The 20,237-nt window shown below is 38.2% G+C and overlaps 1 protein-coding gene and 1 non-coding gene across 2 annotated transcripts in view; both read left to right on the top strand.

Moving 5' to 3' along the window:
- ABCB7 (ATP binding cassette subfamily B member 7) overlaps positions 1-20,237 on the top strand; it is a 134,773-nt gene that overhangs the window by 83,899 nt on the left and 30,637 nt on the right. The window contains exon 4 of the mRNA XM_075538876.1: positions 17,586-17,705. Within this exon, the coding sequence (XP_075394991.1) occupies positions 17,586-17,705 (120 nt within the window). The remainder of the gene's footprint in view (positions 1-17,585; positions 17,706-20,237) is intronic.
- LOC142435212 (U6 spliceosomal RNA) lies at positions 14,467-14,573 on the top strand. Its single transcript, XR_012781316.1, has one exon. It is a non-coding gene; the product is annotated as a U6 spliceosomal RNA (small nuclear RNA).

The following is a 20,237-nucleotide window of genomic DNA, read 5'->3' as shown; positions in this document are numbered from 1 at the left end:
TTTTCTATCCCAAGAAATCTGGAAGATTGCTTGAGTGGAAGATATCCATATTTGTACCCATTCCAAATGAAAATGAACAATTTCACAAGTAAAATTTTGCTGATGATAATTCAAACAGCTGTAGCAGTATATTAACAGGGAGCTGCCAGAAATTCACGTTACATTCAGAAGAGGTGGTGGAATGTGGGATATAATTGCTAATGTCAGATGAATCTTGGCTGAAAGCACAGAATAGCAGCAACATGTTTACTTGTGGTTTATTGACTATTCAAATGCAGTCAGCTGTGTATCATAACAGATCATGGAAACATTGAGAAGAATAGAAATTCCAGAGCACTTTATTGTGTTTTGTATATATAGAACCTGTATATGAACTAAGAGGCAATTGTTGGAGCAGAACAAGGAAATATATGATTTAAAACCAGGAAAGGTACGTTTCAGGGCTGTATCATGTCACCATACTTATTTCATCTTTATGCCCAGCAAACAATATAAGAAGCTTTTAAAAACAAGGCATCAGAGTTGGAAGGCCAGCTCATTAACAACCTTGCTTGCTGAAAATGACAGGGGCTTGAAGGACTTACTAATGAAGATCAGCACCTTTAAAACCTCTTATTTACTTCAGATGCAGTTATCGGGTGTCCTGTCTGAGAATGAATGCTGTGTTCACCTTTACTAGATTCACTGCTTTGGGGTCGTAGTTAGAAGGACTGAGACGCCACAGAAAAATATTCCATCAATGGAAAGTAACCTCTCTTTTGTTCTCTGTGCAGTCAACTGCTGCAATCCTCCGTGAAATGTCTGAGGATCGCAATCGCAGATTTCTTGTTACTTGTCTTGGTGCTCGTGTAAGATGTACTCATGCTACCATATGCCCAGAAGACATGCTTATACTACCACATCCTTACAAGTCAGCACACACTTTATGCTAGAAACAGGTTCTCATTGATTGGAGACAAATTGCTGGTAATAAAGAACAATTGCCACGTAATAAAGGTATCAGAGAATTTTGTTATGAAGTCTAACAAATCAATGAATTCCCAGGCTTGATAAAATAGGGAGTACCCCCAAAATCTGATGCTCATTTGTTGTTTTGATATGAATGGGCTAGTGCATTTTTGTAGTTAGTTCTACCAGGTCAGACTGTTAACCAAGCTTTCTATTTAGAGGTTCTGAAAAGATTTCATAACAGTGTACAATATGAAAGGCCTGATTTGCCGGGCATGGTGGCCTATAGTCCCAGCTACTCTGGAGGTTTAGGCTGGAGGATCGCTTGAGTGCAGGACTTCTGGGTTGTAGTGCCCTATGCCAATCAGTTGTCTGCATTAGGTTTGGCATCAATATGGTGACCTTCTGGGAGCGGGAGGCCACCAGCTTGCCCAAGGATAGGTGAACCAGCCCAGGTCGGAAATGTAGCAGGTCAAAAAGGCCTGATTTATGGTAGACAGAGGACTGGTTTTGCCCCCATGATACCTGCTCATGCAGTCATCTCAGTGCACCAGTTTTTGGCAAAAAATAGCAAGCCTCACTTGCCTCACACACCTAACTCATCTGACCTCCCTCCACACAACTTTGTGTTTCCGTGAATGAAGAGGGACATGAAAGGACAGTGATTTGATGACATAGAAGAAGGGAATAAAAAATGAGGGAGGTGCTGTCAGCCATCCATCAGAGGAGTTGGAAAAAAGTTTCCAAGAATGGAATCCCAGATTTGACAACTGTATTAAGTGTAATGGAGAGTTCTTTGAAGGCGATAAAGTTGTTTTATAAAAAAAATTAAATGCATAGTTGGGGGGAGGGGGATGTCTGTGGGGGGGTTTGGTGCCTCATAAGTGGGTATAAAGAGATGAGTGGATAAAAATATCTGAATTACATGTGGGGGTTACTTGTTAGGTCTGAATTCAGATATTATCAGGCAACAGTCTAATCTTCAATGCTAAAACAAACTTCCTCTGGATATAGAAATTCCACTGATTGACCCATTTAAATAAGAGTGCCCTTGGTTGTTATTTCTTATTGTAATTATTAAATTGATGGGTAAAGGTGTATCATGTCTAGCATTAACCCTTCTTTCCTAGGTTCTAATCTTTAAACAAATTCTTCCTTGAAATTTTAGAACAATAGGGCTTGGAGAAGAACCACTAGGATATAGAGAAGTACAAACCCTTTCCTGTCTATGCTGCTAAATGTAGGGTCGGTAGTTCAACTCAGCAGTTACTGAGGGGGAGAAAGTTGAGGCTGTCTGGTCTCATAGAGATTTAGAGTCTCAGAAACCCAGCATAGGGTGGCTATGAGAATAGACTCTGTGGCACAGAAGATGTGGACATCTTACATTCCTATCCATATGCTACATACCTAGATACCCGATAATATGGGGGGGTGGTGTCAGTTGCCCTTTTTAGACTTTGTAGTTAGAAATCTGCTCAACTTGTTTGGCTTTCAGTTACAGGTGGCATTTATCAAACCCATGTTATTCCCACCAGTATTGAAGTAGTAATTAAAATCATTCCTCTAATTGCATTTACCTTTACCTTTTGTTTAGAAGATGTTCTCTTCTCTATGTACTTATGCCTGAGATTGTGCTCACTTCCATATTCTCTGCTAAATTAGTCCTTTTGGATAACAAACATTTGGGCTTTAGTCCTAGGTTTTGTATACTTTTTTATTCTTTACCATGAGTTTTGTCCCTAAATACTTTTAAAAATTTTGTTTTTGTTAAGAATATACACACCAAAAAGCTCAAGAAGTAGAGTTTCTATGAATAGAATTCTGATACTACATTTTTTGTCTTTGTAACCGTTCTCACCCTTTCTGATTTATTACTCCCCCATTCGCATTGACTCATTGCTCCTTAAGGTTCTTAGCTGATCTTTAGAGTTGTTCCTATTAATTTGATCCCATTAAATAGTTCTTAAAAGAAGCTAATGCTATATCCAGATAATTTTTGCTAATTATTGCTAAATTAGTGTTTAGTCTTAAAGCATATAGGAAAAACTCCCCCTTGGAGAAGCTTTTGTAGTATGCATTTTTCTTACTAGGTGAGCATCAAGCAACTGCCTCTGAGTTAGTCCATCCAGTGGCGTCGCCTGGGAAGGTATTCTGGTCAAAGTGCATTTTTTGTAAAAGCAGTTTTGCTTGAACCTCGTTTTTTTGGTGATGACTGAGTTAAGAGACCAGTGTGTGGCTGTGAATTTTGTTTCCTGCTCGGGAGAAATGCCTCAGAAACAGTGGTTTTGAACAAAGCTTACAAGGACAGCGCTATGGGATAAACTCAAGTGGTTTTCTTGTTTTAAAAAAGGTGACAAACCTCGTTTTGGAAGTCCATCAACTTCCTGAATGGATGAAAATGTCAACAAAATTCATTCATGCACTTGTACTTAAAGACCGAAGGTGGATCACTGAAGAGATGAAGAAGTTATTTGGACTATCTTGGAGCTCGGTTCAGCAAATTGTAACAGAAGATTTGGGAATGAGAAGGGTCACTGTGAAATTTGTGTCTCGGGTTCTGACTGACAGCAAAAGGAGCATCCATTGGAAACATGCCATGCTTTGAAAGAACAGCTCTGAAGTGACCCAGACTTTTTCCCCAAGGTCATTACTGGTGATGAGACATGACGCTATTCTTAGGACCCCAAAAGCAAACATCAATTAATTCAGTGGAAGACACCTCACCACAAAAAAAGCTCATCAAGTGAAATGAAAGATCAAGATACTGCTCATTTATTCTTTTGATGTGAGGGGGATAGTGCATTTGTAGTTTGCTCCACCAGGTCAGACTGTTAATCAAGCTTTCTATTTAGAGGTTCTGAAAAGATTGCGTAACAGTGTACAACACAAAAGACCTAATTTGTGGCAGATGGAAGAAGACTAGTTTTGCCACCAGAACACTTGCACATGAAGCTATCTTAGTGCACCAGGTTTTGACAAAAAACAGCATGCACCTTACTTACCCGACCTTGCTCTGTGTGACTACTTTTGTTTCCACAAATGAAGAGGGACACGAAAGTACAGCTATTTGATAGCATAGAAGAGGTGAAGAAAAAATGAGGGAGGTGCTGTCAGCCATACAAACAGATGAGTTTGAATATGTTTCCAAAAATTGAATCACGTTTTTGACAGATGTATTACGTGGAATAGAGAGTACTTTGAAGGTATTAAGGTTGTTTTGTAAAAATATTTAAATCCATAGCTTTGGGGGGAAAATCCGTTTTGGGGGGGTACCATTTGTACTTCACGGGACATTATTTTGAATTAAGGTTTGGACAGTATTTTGTATTATCACAGGACAATACTTTTATGTGTTTATTCAGCTTCCAAAGCTCCAGAAAGTATAGTCCTTTAGAATTTGAAATTCTGTTCTGCATGTTCCCCCTTTTAATAGAGTTCGTCTATACAATTTTTGACCAAAATGATCAGTAATGGCCAGATACCATCCAGTTCTTCTAGTCTCATAATAAAGCAGGCACTTAAAGAAAAAGAAAACAGTATCTAGATTTTGTGAGTTAGTACATTGCTTCCTATTAGAATTAAGACTGGTGATATTCAGTTGATAAATCTTGTTTTATATATTTTATAACAATAAAAATAAGATCTCTTAGCCTAAATTTGATAAAGATTAGGAAGGCATATGTATAAAACCACAATCTATTAGTTCCTTATCAGCTAAAGAAAAGGTTCTATCTTCATCAAAGTTCATTTTCTTTTTTCTTGCTCTTAGGTTTTCTTAGAAATGCCTATGGGCTTTTTATAGAAAACATTACTATTGCTTTAGTACCTCAGGAAACTTTATGGTTAAAGACACAAAGTTAAGAGAGGGAAAAAAGACACAAAGTTATTGATCTGAGAAGCAAAACATACATTCTTGTATATCTCAAAATGCTACCAAATTAACTGCTTCATATGGACTTTGTTGTTGGTTTGGTCCTTGTTCACATGTTTACTAGCTTTAAGTGTTTGCTTAAGGAGCCCTGGTGGCATAGTAGTTACATGCTGGCTCTGAGGCGCATAGTGTGCTGTTTGAAACCACCAGCAGTGCCATGGGAGAAAGACTAGGATTTCTACTCCCATAAACAGATACAGGCTCAAAAACCCACGGTGGTGGTCGCTATGCATCACTATGACTCAATGGCAGTGAGTTTGGTTTTAAATGTTTGCTTATAGTACATATGGCTGTATGGTATTCTATCTCGGTCACTTCAAGCTATTGAATCGAGAATTACTTCATGCATATTTTTATTTTGGTCTACCTGGCTGTGATTGTGTTGTTTCATCTTCCAGTGTACAAGTTCTTTTTCACTTGCTATGTTAAACAGGGTTCTCTAAAGAAACAAAACCAGAACTTGCGATTAGACAGATAGATAGATAGATAGATAGATAGATAGATAGATAGATAGATAGATAGATAGATAGATAGATAGACAGACAGACAGACAGACAGACACAACACAAAGAAATAAGCTGCTTATTAGTTCACAGAGCAGTACAGAGGGCTCAGTTCTGCTCACATCTGTGACACAGTTAATATACTAACAGTCCTTCACTCACGAGGACTTTTGGGTGCAACTCAAGGAAGCAGACAGCTGAGTCTTCTGTAGAGCAATACAGGCAGTCCGACCACAGGCAGCCCAGCCACAGGCAGCAGATAACATGGCAGGCCACCCACAGTCAGCCAGATGACAGGGTCCGACGGTCCCCCGCTCAATTGAAGTATACATCAGCAGTGTGACAAAACAGGTCTCGAAGGAACCTCAAACTATAGCAACAGGGTCCACGGGTTGGGTCTCCCACAGGTAGTGTAGCTCACAAAGAACTAGCTAAGGCAACTGCACACTGGTACGATAGGATCATCAGAGAGCAAGCGACAGAAAGGTGAGGCTCATGGAGCCATTTATCTCTTTGCCCTCCAATTAAACCTTATTAATCCCACATTGTTTATTGTCCAGGTTGTCACAATAAACCTATCACAGTTGCCCAATCTTGTACACTTCACTATTTCTTTCAAAGTCATTTCTTGAATAATTATAAAATTCTATTACCATTCAAAGAAAATAGTAATAAGCTTTTTTTTTACCCCCCTGCAATTCTTTCCTTTAATTATGGCCAGCTAATTCCAATATTGCATTCTTCTGTTTGGAACAATTCATGGCAACCAGATAGGACAGCATCAAACTACCCATGGTGTTTCCGAGACTATTAACTATTACTGTTTAGAAGCAGACTGGCATATTTCTCCCATAGAATATCTTGTGGGTTCAAGGAACCTAGCTTTTGGTTAGCAGCTAAGTGCTTAACTTTTATTTAGCATGCCAACATTGTGCTAGTTTTTATTTATTCTAAGAGAGCACTTTATTGGGGGCTCTTCCAGCTCTTAAAGCAATCCATACATCAATTGTATTAAACATATCTGTACATATGTTGCAGTCATTATTTTCTGACCATTTACCTTCTATTTGAGCCCTTGGTATCAGTTCCTCATTTTTCCCTCACCACCCCCCCATCCTAGTTTTATGTTTTAATGAAGCATGAAATTCCAATTCTAATTATGTTTTAAATTTGAGGGTGTTTAGCCCGTGAAAGTTGTATCAGTGAGTAACAAAGCTTGATGAAACATTGATGCATTTGAATTATGGTGTTGATGATGAATGTGGAAATGCTATGGGCTGTCAGAAGAGCAAACAAACAAACAAAAAAGAACAAAAAAATTAGTCTTGGAAGAAACACAGCTTTAGAATCAAGGATGGTGAGACTTTGTCTCATGTACATAGGACATGTTATCAGGAGGTATCAGTTCCTGGAAAAGGATATCATGCTTTAAAAACTATGTCAGTGAAAAAGAGGAAGAGCCTGAATTATTTTGATTAACAATGGCTGCAACAATGGACTGAAACGTAACAATGATTGTAAGGGTGATGCAGGCCTGAGTAGTGTTCATTCTGTTGTGTAGAAGGTGCCTATGTGTCAGAACCAATGGGATGGCCCCTAACAACAGCAATATAAATTGTACATCCCACTAGCAGAGAAGGAAAGTAAATTTGCTCCTACCTTTGCAGGATTTTAAAATTATTCTTTCTGTAGAATTATATTTTCGAGGGCTGTATTGTCATGATGTAGTCATCATAATTAAAGTTTTAGAATATCTTAAATTCTGCTTACTGTGAAAATGATAAATATTAAAGAATTCACAGTTTTAGAATTAAAAAAAAAACAACTATTAAGATCCTAATCATTGGTGACAGCTAAAATTTGATTCTTGAAAAAAACTTCTTGTACTTAGATCCCTGTGTGATTCCCCACCGTCACACACACCCTATCACATCATTACTCTTGAGACAGTGTTTTTTATGTAGCCTCACTTACCATTTGGTATGAATGGCAATGGAGGTGGACATATCTTACCTCTTCTGGCTTCCCCAGTGCCATGAGGCACAAGGGTCACAAAGCTCCATGGTCAATACTTCTTTACTTAGTCTTACACCAACCATTCCTCCCACACTATACTGTATCATCTATGCTGGGTTCAGTAATTCGATGCAGTGACCACACTGTCCTCATAGACAATACTCAGCCAACTCAGGCAGGATACCGTCGTTGTTCCATAGCAACACCTCTTTTTAACCAACAGCCAAGTTTCTCTGGGCCTCAGTCTCTCAGCCTTTGTTCTTTGGGCCCAAAAGCTAGCCCACCTGTTGCTCTGTCTCAAGGTCCCATAGTCTCTGGCCAGAGGAGGAGAAAGTACCTCATACTCTCAGCACTGCCTCGGAGTCTCTTTGCCACAGTCTTTGATACATCTGGTTTTGACAGCCTCCTCAGCTTCAAACAGAGCCTTTGGACGTGCTTATCCAAGCCCTTAGGGTTTCACTCTGTACTGCTTCAAAGACGATGCATCTGCATTGCCGGACGGTAGGCTGGGGCTGGGAGGAGGGATGCAAGGGGAGGTGGTAATAAAAACGGACCAATTCTTTATATTAATATTATATGTGTCCTCTTTGCATAGTCCCACCCAGTTATTTAGTGAGAGAGATTTGGGTAGAAAAGCCATATAAAGAAGTTTCACTCTGCCACACCATCCTTCTGACAATTTCCTTAATTTTCCCACTCTTTTTTTAAAGAGCATGATTTTATATTAAATCTTTGCTATTTTTGTTCGCTTAATCTGAAGTAAAAAGATTGGTGGATGTGATGGTGGCATCTGAGTCTCAAGAATGTGGTCTATTAGTTTTGGATAACCTGTTTGTTTTTCAGCTTACTATTGGGTATCCAGTATGAATTAAATAATGTACTTTTGAAATGATTTATTTTGTAATTTGGTTTGAGGTCACAAGGTTTACCTATTTTTATACAGTAAGAATAAATTTGTTAAAATTCTTTAAAAATGTGTCTTAGTCTCTAAAATCTTTTTGATCTGATCTAATTTTTAAAAAGATAACAATTTTTAAATTTCACAGTTTCTCAGAATTAGAACTGAAATCACTTGCTTCATAGGTTAATGGAATCATAATGCATGGTTGCACAATTTCAGAAAACATTTTGTTAAGTGAAGTGACATTAATTTTCTTATTCTTAGCCATAACTTTTCTATGTTTCTTATTGAGCAAATTCTGAGCTATGTTATAGAACGTTTTGACAAGGGAGTATGTTTTATGGATATGCAGAAACAGAACCATTTTGTCATTAGTCAAGAAACATAAGTAGAAAATCTTGTGAAATGGGGAAATGGTTGAAATGCCCCAGTTTGTAGTATCGTGTATTAAATTACTTTATTTAGTGATCATTCAATTGAAAAAGACAATTTTAAAATTATAACCATATTTATCCCTTTAAAATGCTTTCTCAGTTACCAGACCATGTTTTTGATAAAATAAAGCAATAAGAACTGACTGTGTTTTTGTCATTTACATATATACAACACTAGGAAGCCCCAATATGAACATTCTATACTTGAAGCTTTTTACTCAATGAAATGACTAAGAGGCACTAGGAAAGCAGTGTACTGAGCCCTATGGAATAGTCAAAATATCATATAAAATCACCCTGTATTTTATAACATGTTATCTTAGGTTTCTTATATTCTGATACCATTCTTTGCCGTAGAAATATACCTTTCACTTTTTTCCCCTTTAATGAATTACTCTTTTTCTTATATATGAATTACAGAAAATGCAAATAGGAGAACATTAAAAAATTCTGCATGAAAAAAAATTCTGCATGACTGCACCAACTCATGGCTGCTGAAATTCACACTTTTAGGGATATTACTTTCCACCCGTAGGCACATGCAAATTTATTAAAGAAATTGATTTTTTTCCTACCAAAAATAACTTTTGTATTCCACTGTTTTTTTAAACTTTCAACATGTTTCTTGTTATACTGCATTTATTTCTAAATGTTTTGTTACACTTGTTCACTCTAACTTATTTATAAATTGTCCATCATTGATGATTACTTAAGTGATTTCCAAATGTTTTTCCCGTTTAAACAGCTAGAGAAAAAATGTAGCTAAAGTTTTCATTCCGTCATTCAAAATGTTTATTGCTGTCTACTATATCTTAGTCAATGTATTTGATACGGTTACAACCAAATCATAAATCCAAACTCATTCCCATCAAGTTGATGCTGACTCAGAGCAATCCTGTAGGATATGTTGATCTGCCCTGTGAGTTTCAGAGACTGTAACACTTTGTGGGAGTAGAAAGTCTCATCTTTCTTCCGAGGAGTAGCTCGTGGTTTTGAACTTAGGACCTTTGGGTTAGCAGCACAACCACTATGCCACCAGGGAAAGCATGAAATACACAGTTAAAGCTATCATTGAATTGATATTCAAGGAGTGATGCAGATATAGGCCTGTCTCAACCCTGACTAAGTTTCTTGGTGTGTCGATATAACTAAATTTGATATTCTGAAATAAAGGGATACTCATTTTTAAAAATCATTTTGTTGAAGTCTCATACAACTCATAACAATCCATACATACATCCATTTTGTCAAGCACATTTGTACATTTGTTGCGCTCATCATTCTCAAAACATTTGCTTTCTACTTGAACCCTGCCCTCCCTTCCCACCCCTTGGGATATTCTTCTTTGAAGGAATATAGCAAATGATTATGGTGAGGGAAGGCCTCACTGCTGAAGTACTACTGCGCTGGCAGTTAACTAGGTGAAAGGTGGCATGGTAGGGAGGGCATATCAGAGATAAAGATTCTTCCGCTAAGAGCCATTATTGTATAAATGCCCTGTGACAAGAGGAATTATGATATATTTGAGGAATTGTAAGAAAGCCAGCAAGGCATCAACAGGGACAGAAAGCAGCAGTATAAGACACTGGTGGAGTGAAAGAGGGGGAGTGCATGATGGGGACCCAATGCCCACCTGTAGACAGCTGGACACCCCTTCCAGAGGGGTAGTGAGGAGGAGATGGGCCACTCAGGGTTCAGTGTAGCAACAATGAAACTAAAAACCTTCCTCTAGTTCCTGAACGCTTCCTCCCCTCCCAATCATCATGACCCCAATTCTACCTTGCCTTGCGGACCTGGTTATACCAGAGGATGTACAGTGGTGCAGTGGGGATCTGGAGGCACAGGGAATCTAGGACAGACGAACCCCTCAACACCAGCGGTGGGAGTGGTGACACCAGGAGGGAAGGGCATGTAGAAAGGGAGAACCGATCTCGGAGATCTATGTGTAACCTCCTCTCTGGGAGATGGGCAATGGGGAGGCGGGTGAGGGGAGATGCCGGGGAGTGTAAGATAAGATATAATAATTATTTATAAACTATCAAGGGACCAGGGGTGGGATCGGGGAGGGAGGGGGATGGGGGGAAAAAAGGGAAACCGAGCTGATTCCAGGAACCCAAGTGGAAGGTGAATTATGAGAGTGACGAGTGCAACGAATGTATAAGGGTGCTTTGCTCAATTGATGTATGTACAGATTGTGATAAGAGCCTTATGAGCCCCAATAAAAAGATTTTTTTTTAAATTGCAAAAAAAAAAAAAAGACATTGGTGGAGATTTAGGCAGGATCCACCATACCAAGCAGAGCCTTATACTGGCGGGTCTTCCAAAAAATTGTGGAAACATGGAATTAAAAGATAGTGCAAAATTTCTATTAAATTTTTAAGCCCCCCTTTTTACATCATGTTACAGATGGTCTTTATCCTAAGACTGATAGGGTGCCATCACCAAGTTTTAAGCTGGGAATGATAGTGATTGCAACAAGGGTCCAACCAGTTCTTCTAGTTCAGTCATGGTCCAGCAAGTGAAACCAGAACAGATGCAACTTAAAAAAATTGGATGAACTAAACCAACATCTCTACATTAGAAAACAAGGGTAACATACACATTACATAGTAACCAGATTTCTTGCGCATTGGATTTTGAGCAGAATAAAACCAGCAGATGTCTGCTCAAAAATGGTGACTAATCATGCTAGTTGGAATGTATGTCACACGTCACAGTCCTGGCAGTAAATGTAATCTCAAATATCAGGCGTCTGAAAGGGCTATCTGTACATCTTCTGAATTTCCCATTACAGGGATAGCATTCTAGATGAAGTTTATTCCAATTTGTTTAGGTTTACATTAGAAATCAGTTGATACTAGTTTGCAGCTGTGTAGTGCAGAGTGAACTAACTGGAGAGGGATCAGATTCAATGCTGGAAAAGCAGGAGGTGATTGTACTGCTTTAGGTTAAAATAATAATAATAATCGACTTGCTTGCTGGTGGAAATTGAAAGATTTTAGAAGGGAAAATTGATTTGACTTTGAGCTATTCTCAAATATTTTTTAATATAAATTTCTAGGAGATGCATTATTGAATCAAATGGCGGGCTAATTTTTAAAGTACTGTCAAATTACTTTTCAGGAAGGTGGTTTAATGGACTTTTCCATTAGAGCACCAATTTTCATACATCCTCACCAACAAGGAGAAGTATATTTTTACTTTAATACCTTTTCAAAAATAGTTTTTGCATGGGTATGTTAAAAGGACTGATACTAGGCTTCCAAAGAGCTCTGGTAGCATAGTGGGTTAGTTGTTGGACTGCTCAACCTGAGTTCATCAATTTGAACTTCCAGCTGTTCATGGAAAAAGAGGAGTTTTATTACCTTGAAAACTCTTGGGAACATTTCTACTTCCACAGGGTTGCTATGAGGAGAAATTGACTCAAGGGCAGAAGGTACTAGAGTTCCAGTTTGCACATACATGGGTTTATTCCAAACAAAATGTGTTTAAGTATGTTTCTATGATCAATGGATAGCTGAAGACAAGTTCTTAGTAATACATGTGCCTTAGTCTTGTTAGGGTGCCTTTAAAAGAGGTCCAATCAAGACAGTGACTTCCAAGGGGATTTGCTTGGTCTGTTACATTCAAGGCACAGAGGTCAACCAGAAGGTTATGGCAGCTGTTATTGTTTTGTTTTGCTTTCATAATTCAATGGGGTACTATTCATAGATTTGCTCAAAGAACACAGGGTAATCATGAAGACTTATGAAGAAAATTAAAAACCACATTGCTGAGTAAAAGACCAAAGAAGTTTATGCCAAGGAGTTGTTTTCTATCATGTCAATGCGCCCACTCATTTTGGGAGCATAACAAAATTGCTTTATGGGAATTTTGTGTGGAAACCTTACCTAATCCACCGTACAGCACTGATTTTGCCCCTTCAGACTTCTCTTTGTTTCCCAAGCCCAAAGAACATTGAAAAGGATTAAACTTTAAATCCCTCAAGCTTGCCAAAATTGATGCTTTCATGTGTTATATATATGCAGAACTATTTGGACGAAGAGTTATTAGAGTTTTGGAATTCCCTTCTTTAGAAATATATATATAGACCTAGGTGGAGGAATCTCTGGTAGCATAGTGGCTTCACATTGGGCTGCCAGCTTCAAGGTCAGCAGTTTGAAACCACCAGCCACTCTCCAGGAGAAAGACAGGGCTTTCTACTCCCATAAAGAGTTACAGTCTCAGAAACTCAGAGGGTCAGGTCTGTAGGGTCGCCATGAGTCAGCATGGACTCAATGGCAGTGAGGGAGCTGGAGGGAAAAGAATAGCTTCTCACTTTGATACTTTTGTTTAATAGATGTTTCTTTGATTTTGTACCACTGCTTGTCTGTCAGTTTGTCATACTATGGTGGCTGTGTGCTGCTGCTATGCTATGTCACTGGCATATCAAATACCAGCAAGACCACCCAAAGTGACCAGGTTTCAGCAGAGCTTCCAGACTTAGAATAGACCATGAAGAAGGAGTGGGCTGTCCACTTCAGAGAAATTAGCTACTGAAAACTCTAACTAAGGAAAACAGAACCTTGTCAGAGATAGAGAAAAGCCTTCGGGACCTTCATCTGCAGATGGGGCACAACTCAAAATTAGGAGAAACAGCTGCAAACATCAATTAATAAGTGGAACTTGTACTATGGAAAGTATGAATCTGGGAAAATTGGAAGTTGCTAAAAGTGAAATAGAACACACCAAGATCTAAACACACATAAGCACAGAGATCTATATTCTAGGCATTAGTGGACTGGTATTGGCCATTTTGAACCAGAAAATCATATGCTAAAAATTACATAACCAAGAGCAATGGCTTTATATTCATCATCAAAAAGGATATTTCAAGGTGTATCTTAAAATACAATGCTGTCTGATAGAATGTCTATCTGCATTTATGGAAATCCAATCAATACAACTACTTTTTCCAAATCTATATACCACCTCAAGCTAGTGATTCAGAAACTGAAAAATTCTACCAATGATATCAGTCTGAAATTGAGCAAACATGCAGTCAAGATGCACTGTTAATTATTGTCTACTGGAATGTGAAAGTTGGAAACAGGAAAGAACAGTAGTTGGAAAATACAGTCTTGGAGAAAGGAAGGAAGCTGGAGATAGCTTGAAACAATTTTGGAAGACCAACAACTTCTTCACTATAAATACCTTTTTCAATAATACTAAAGGAGATGTGGACTTCTCCAAATGGGAGACACAGAAATCAATTTAACTATGTCTGTGGTAAGAGACCATGGAGAAGCTCAATCCCAGAATCTAAAAGCGAACCGAGGCCAGCTGTGGAACAGACGATCAATTGCTCAGATGTAAGTTCAGGTTGAAGCTGTAGAAAATGAAAACAAGTCCATGGACAGCTAAAATATGACCTTGAGGACATCTCAAGAACAGATTTGAGACAATAAACTCAAATGACAGAAGACCTGATAAGCTGTGCAATGACCTCAATAACATCATTCACACAAGAAGACAGCAAAAGGTCATTTAAAAGACAGGAGAGGAAGAAAATATTAAGGTCGATATTAAAGGAGACTCTGAAACTTTCCTTCCCCTCGATAGTAGAATAGCTAAGGCAAATGAAAGAAGTGTTGAGGTCAAAGAGCTAAGCAGCAAATGTCAAAGGGCAGCATGAGAAAACAGTAAAATATCATAATGAAATGTGTACGGACCTGGAGTAAGAAAACCACAAAGGTACTCGCTTCGGCAGCACATATACTAAAATTGGAACAATACAGAGAAGATTAGCATGGCCCTTGCTCAAGGATGACACGCAAATTCGTGAAGCGTTCCATGTTAAAAAAAAAAAAAGAACAAGAAAACCACAAAGGCAGAACATGCTCAGCATATCTGAAACTGAAACAACTTGAAAAAAATTCAAGCCTTGAGTTGCAATATTGAAAGATTCTATGGACAAAATATTGAATAATGCATGAAGTGTCAAAAGGAAATGAAAGTAATACACCGCAGTCACTGTACATGAAAGACCTACTAACCATTTCAAGAGGCAGCATATGAGCAAGAACCAATGGTGCCGAAGGAAGAAATCCAAGCTGTAGTGAATGCATTAGCCTCCAGGAATTGATGGGCTGGCTACTAATGGGAGTGTTTCGACAAGCTGATGAAGCACCCGTTTATACCAGGAAATTTGGAAGGCAGCTAACTGGCCAACTGACTGGAAGAGATGCATATTCGTATTCATTCCAAAGGTGACCCAGCAGAATGTACAAAATGTAAAACAATACTATGATATCACATACAATTTTGCTAAATATCATCCAACATTTTCTACAGTATACATTGACAAGCAGCTCCTCCAGAGGTTCAGATTAGATTCAGAAGAGGACTTTGGAATCAGGAATATCATTGCTGGTGTCAGCCGGATTTTGCCTGGAAACAGTTCTGCAAAGACGTTTACTTATGTTCATGGATCACAACAAACTGTGGACAGCCTTGGGAAGAATGAGAGTTCTGAAACACTTCTTTGTGCTCATGCAGGACCTGCACATAGATCTACAGGGACCTGTGCCAACTCTACAAGGGAGTACTGCATGCTTTAAAATCAAAAAAGGTGTGTGGCGGTGGTGTACCCTCTCTCCATACTTAGTCAATCTGTATGCTGAGCAAATAACCAGAGAAACTGGATTAGATGAACAAGGAAGCATTAGGATTAGAGGAAGGCTTATTAACAACCCAAGATATGCAGATGCTGAAAAGTATTTGAAGCACTTGCTGATGAAGATCTAGAATTGAAGCCTTTTTTGGGGGGTGGGAGGTAGAGGCAGGAGAAGGAGCCAATACAATAGCGTGTCTTTATGAACAAGAAGAAAACGTTTCGAGTGAGTCCGTGCAGGGGCTCACTAGTGGAGCACCAGCTTCTAATGGGTTCTAGTTAGGGCATCACTGAGCATCACCTTTGTGCAGCCAAAGCCAGATGACAGCACTGGTAGCCTCTTCACAGATGCAGCCCACGATTCACTTGTTGGTGTTGTAGGGAACGAAATGAGGGTCTTCTTTGGAGCCTGCAGCTGCCTTCGGAGCAAACCGATTGTATGGCTCCAGTTCTTTGCGAACAGCCATCGTGACCTTCCTCCAGCCCTGTTGCCTACTCGTTGTCAGTAGGGATGCCACCTCCAGTTGCCAGCGCCAATGGAACCATGTACCCTCAGGGCCTGAGCAGCCAGTGCTCCAGCTTTGGTGACGTAACCTTGAGGCTATAACACTTGCAACCAGCAGAAACACCTGATCGCAATCTTCAGTATGGATTACAACTCAGTGTGAATCCCCCCCCTGAAAATCCTCACAACTGGTAATGCCATAATAAACAGAGAAAAGGTTGACACTGATCCAAAATCAGTGCTCATGGAAGCAGCAGCGAAGCTACCACACAGTGGATTGCATTGGGTAAATCTGCTGCCTGTGACTTCTTTACAGTGTTGAAAAGCAAGGATGCTACTTAGAGGGCTAAGGTGCTCCTGATGCAAGTCATGGTATTTCCAATCCCCTCATGTGCATGTGAAATTTATACATTGGATAAGGAAACCAATGAAAAATGGATGCGTTTGAACTTGAATAAGGAAGACTGAACAAAAATTGATGCTCTTGAACTATGGTGTTGATGAAGAATATTGAAAGCCATGGACTGCCAAATGAGCAAATAAATCTGTCTGGGAAAACTATATATAGCCAGAAGGCTCCTTAGAGACTAGGATGGCAGAATTTGTCGCACTTTGCCACAAGTTACAGGATAGACCAGTCCTTGGAGAAGGACATCATGCTTGGCAAAGTGAAGGGGGGGGGGCAGCTAAAACGAGGAAGGTCCTTTAAAAGATGCATTAACAATGGGCCAAACATAAGAACAACTGGGAGGATGGCTCAGGGCTGGCCAGTATTTTATTCTGTTTTCGTGCGGTTGCCGTGAGTTGGCACTTATTGATAGCACCTAACAACAGCATAAATTTGTAGTAATACTTTTTGACTTACACTCATATTTTTGTCTCTTTTCCAATGAGAATTGTTTCACCAAAACTAATAATGATATAGTAGTTTCTGGAGTCTTGGTATGATTTTGGTTGAAGAAGGCAGTATTTTAATCCTTCTGTGAAGTATAAGAAAGTGGAGCAAGTGTAAAGGTTCAGTGGGAATGTTGCTTGGGGATCATGTTAAAAGAAGAAGATGATTTTTGTGTAAGTCATATTAAGCATGAATGAAAACTTTTGTAATTTTGTTGAAGTTTAATGGCCTTATATAGTCAACATCTTGTTTTCTACTTTATTAAATACTGTATTTTAAATGAAAATATTGGTAAAAAGCTTAAAAGGACTATATACCCAAGTATAAGCCAGCCCGAATAACAGCTGAGGCACCTAATTTTACCACAAAAACTGCATAAAAATGTGCTGAAAAACTTGACTTATACATGAGTATATACGGTATGTAACATTTATGACCACAAAGGCGGTAATAGGGAAATATTAATTATGTTTATGTAGTTTTAGGATAGCATAGTAGATTTTAAACACTATAATAACTTGTCCTTCCAGTTTCACTGAATAATTTTTTGGCATTATGACATGTCTATAGTTGAAATTAAGAGAAGTTGCTAGCTTTTTAAAGCTATTACATGAGTTAATTTTTTTAACCAAGTAGTTGATGCTTAAAAGATACAGGTCCTCGATTAAGATTAAAAGTTTTTTTTAAAAGTTCTATTTGTAATACTTTGTGTATCTTGAATAGTTATTAATTCCACATTATAGAACTGTGGTCAAACGGCAATGATTATTTACTCACTGCTTTGTTTTCTCTTTTAACAGCTAAAAGATGTTGATACTCGGCAAATCATAAAAGCAATGCTTTCTTACGTGTGGCCAAAGGACAGGCCTGACCTACGTGCCAGAGTTGCCATTTCCCTGGGTTTTTTGGCTGGTGCAAAGGTAATAGGATTAATTAATGGCTTGCTTGTTGCTATAACAAGGAAAATAATACAATATTTTTAATTAAGACCCGTGAGTTAAGTTAGACTACATTTACAGGAGCATTGCCAGCTTTTAGGACCCCCCTTTTCCTGAAGCAGAATGAGTTAATTGACCTTTATTCCTTTATTATCTGAATGAAAGTATATTAGTGGCAAGTTAAAAGTAGATTTTTGTCCCCTTGGATTTTCTTTTTAATTAAAGAGAACTGGGTAGAGCATGACTAATTAAGCTTGCTGGAGAGAAGAGCCTTAGTGACATTTGTATTAGGATTTATTTTTAGAATCAGTTCCAGTCCATCAAAATGTGGATTTCTGCTGTTTGGTGACATTCATTATCAAAGTGTAAAATCTAGGTCTAAGCTAACTTCCTTAAGAATTGAAATATTTTAAAAATGCTGATAGTTGACACGTACTGACAAGCATATTTGTACATATGTTGCCGTAATTTTCTAGACATTTACTTTCTTTTGAGCCTTTGGTATCAGCCGCCCCCAGTTATCACTTTATAAATTATTTTAATGAAGTCTAGTTTATCAGTTTTGTTTTTTATAGATTACACTTTTTGTGTTATATGTAAAAAGTCACTGCCGGACCCAGGAATACATAGGATAGGAGCTAGCTCTTAGGATAGAAGTTTTACAATTTTATTTTTTATATTCAGGTCTATAATAACATGTATTAGTTTTTATGGAAAGTGTAAACACTAGAGCTAGCTTGATTTTTTTCTTATTTTGCTTGTGAATGCCTAGTTTCCTAGCATCATTTATTGAAAAGACTATCTTTTCTCCCTTTATTACTTTATCAAAAATCATTCCACTCTATATGTGTTGCTCTGTTACTTGCCTTTCACTTTTTTGATATTGATCTATTTGTCTATTCTGTTCCACACAGTTTGGATTACTATAATTATATAGTGTATTTTAAATTTGGATGGTGCTAGTCTTTGAACTTTGTTCCTTTTATTCAATACTGTATTGACTATTGTGGGTTTTTGCTATTCTATGTTAACTTTAGAATCAATGTATTAATGTCTACAAAATAACTTTCTGGTATTTTGATTGGGATTATGTTGATGTTGTGTTGGGATTATGATGATTATAATAGATGATGTTGCAAAAGCCTGTTCTATATTTTTAAAACACTGAATCTTCCTAGGTAGGTTTGTGTTCAACTACTAACCTAAAGTTTGATGATTCAAACCCATCTAGCTCTCCATGGGAGAAAGGATTGGTGATCTCTTCCCATAAAGATTTTAGCCAAGAAGACCCTGTGAAGCTCAGTTCTACTCTGTAAAACATGACGTCACCTTTAGTCAGAATTAACCCCATGGCAACAGGCTTTGTTTTGGTTTGCTATGTTCTTCTTTTATTTATGATCATGGATTATCTATTTATGTTGGTATTCTCTGATTTCTTTCATCAAGAGTTTTATCGTTTTTCTCATATATGTCCTATATATATTTTGCAAGATTTATATTGGAGTATTTAATATTTTTGGTGATTATATAAATGGTGGTTGTTATTAGATGCCTTTTAGTCAGTTCCGATTCATAGCAACCCTGCGCGCAGCAGAATGAAGCACTGCCTGGTCCTGTGCCATCTTCATAATTGTTCCTGTGCCTCCGCCCGTTGTTGCAGCTACTGTGCCAGTCCATCTCCTTGAGGGCCTTCCTCTGTTTAGCAACCCCCTCACTTTACCAGCATGATGTCCTTCTCCAGAGACTGGTCTCTCCTGATAACATGTCTAAAGTATATAAGACAAAGTCTTACCATTCTTTCCTCTAAGGAACATTATTTTTTTTAACCCCGAACCATTTTATTAGGAGCTAATCCAGACATCATAACCATTCCAAAGTTCAATCATCAAGCAATATTGTAAAATTGCTACCACAGTCAGTTTCTAAACATTTTCTTCCTTCTTGAACTCCTTGATATCAGCTCCCCTATACTCCCCTAACTTCCTGTGTTTTGCCCCCCAAGACCTCTTATTCTAGTTTTTGTGTGTATAGGTTCACCCATCTTGGGTTTATTATACTGAAAAACATAGAAAAATACATACAGAGATTCAAGTAGGCTACCAACAATGACAAAATACAAGAGACAAACCACAAACCCCAATATGGAAAATAGAAAAGCCGCACAGAAAATATCAAAATCTAGATCAAGCCCAAATTGTATCAGAAGAGATATCAAGTGACAAGGTTTTAACCATTAAAATTAGATTTATCATTTTATTCTATAGTCATCTCTCCAGTACTCTCTGTCTGATAACCAGGTTATTCCCATCCCTCAATTATGGTTAGACGGAAATCACCACAGGCTTGTTTCCTGTGTAATTATTGCAAATATATTATGGACTTTCACTGTTGTCCATAGCTTTCTGCATGCCAGAATCTCACAATTTAAGTTTTGATACTATTCCCTTTTTCAGATTTGGATTATATCATTTACAATCTTCTGATCACTCATGTTGTTATGCTTCTTCATGTGGG

The sequence above is a fragment of the Tenrec ecaudatus genome, chromosome X (assembly GCF_050624435.1).
Source record: "Tenrec ecaudatus isolate mTenEca1 chromosome X, mTenEca1.hap1, whole genome shotgun sequence".
NCBI lineage: Eukaryota > Metazoa > Chordata > Mammalia > Afrosoricida > Tenrecidae > Tenrec > Tenrec ecaudatus.
Note: the sequence above shows the minus strand (reverse complement) of the source record. Positions and strands in the feature narration are given on the sequence as shown.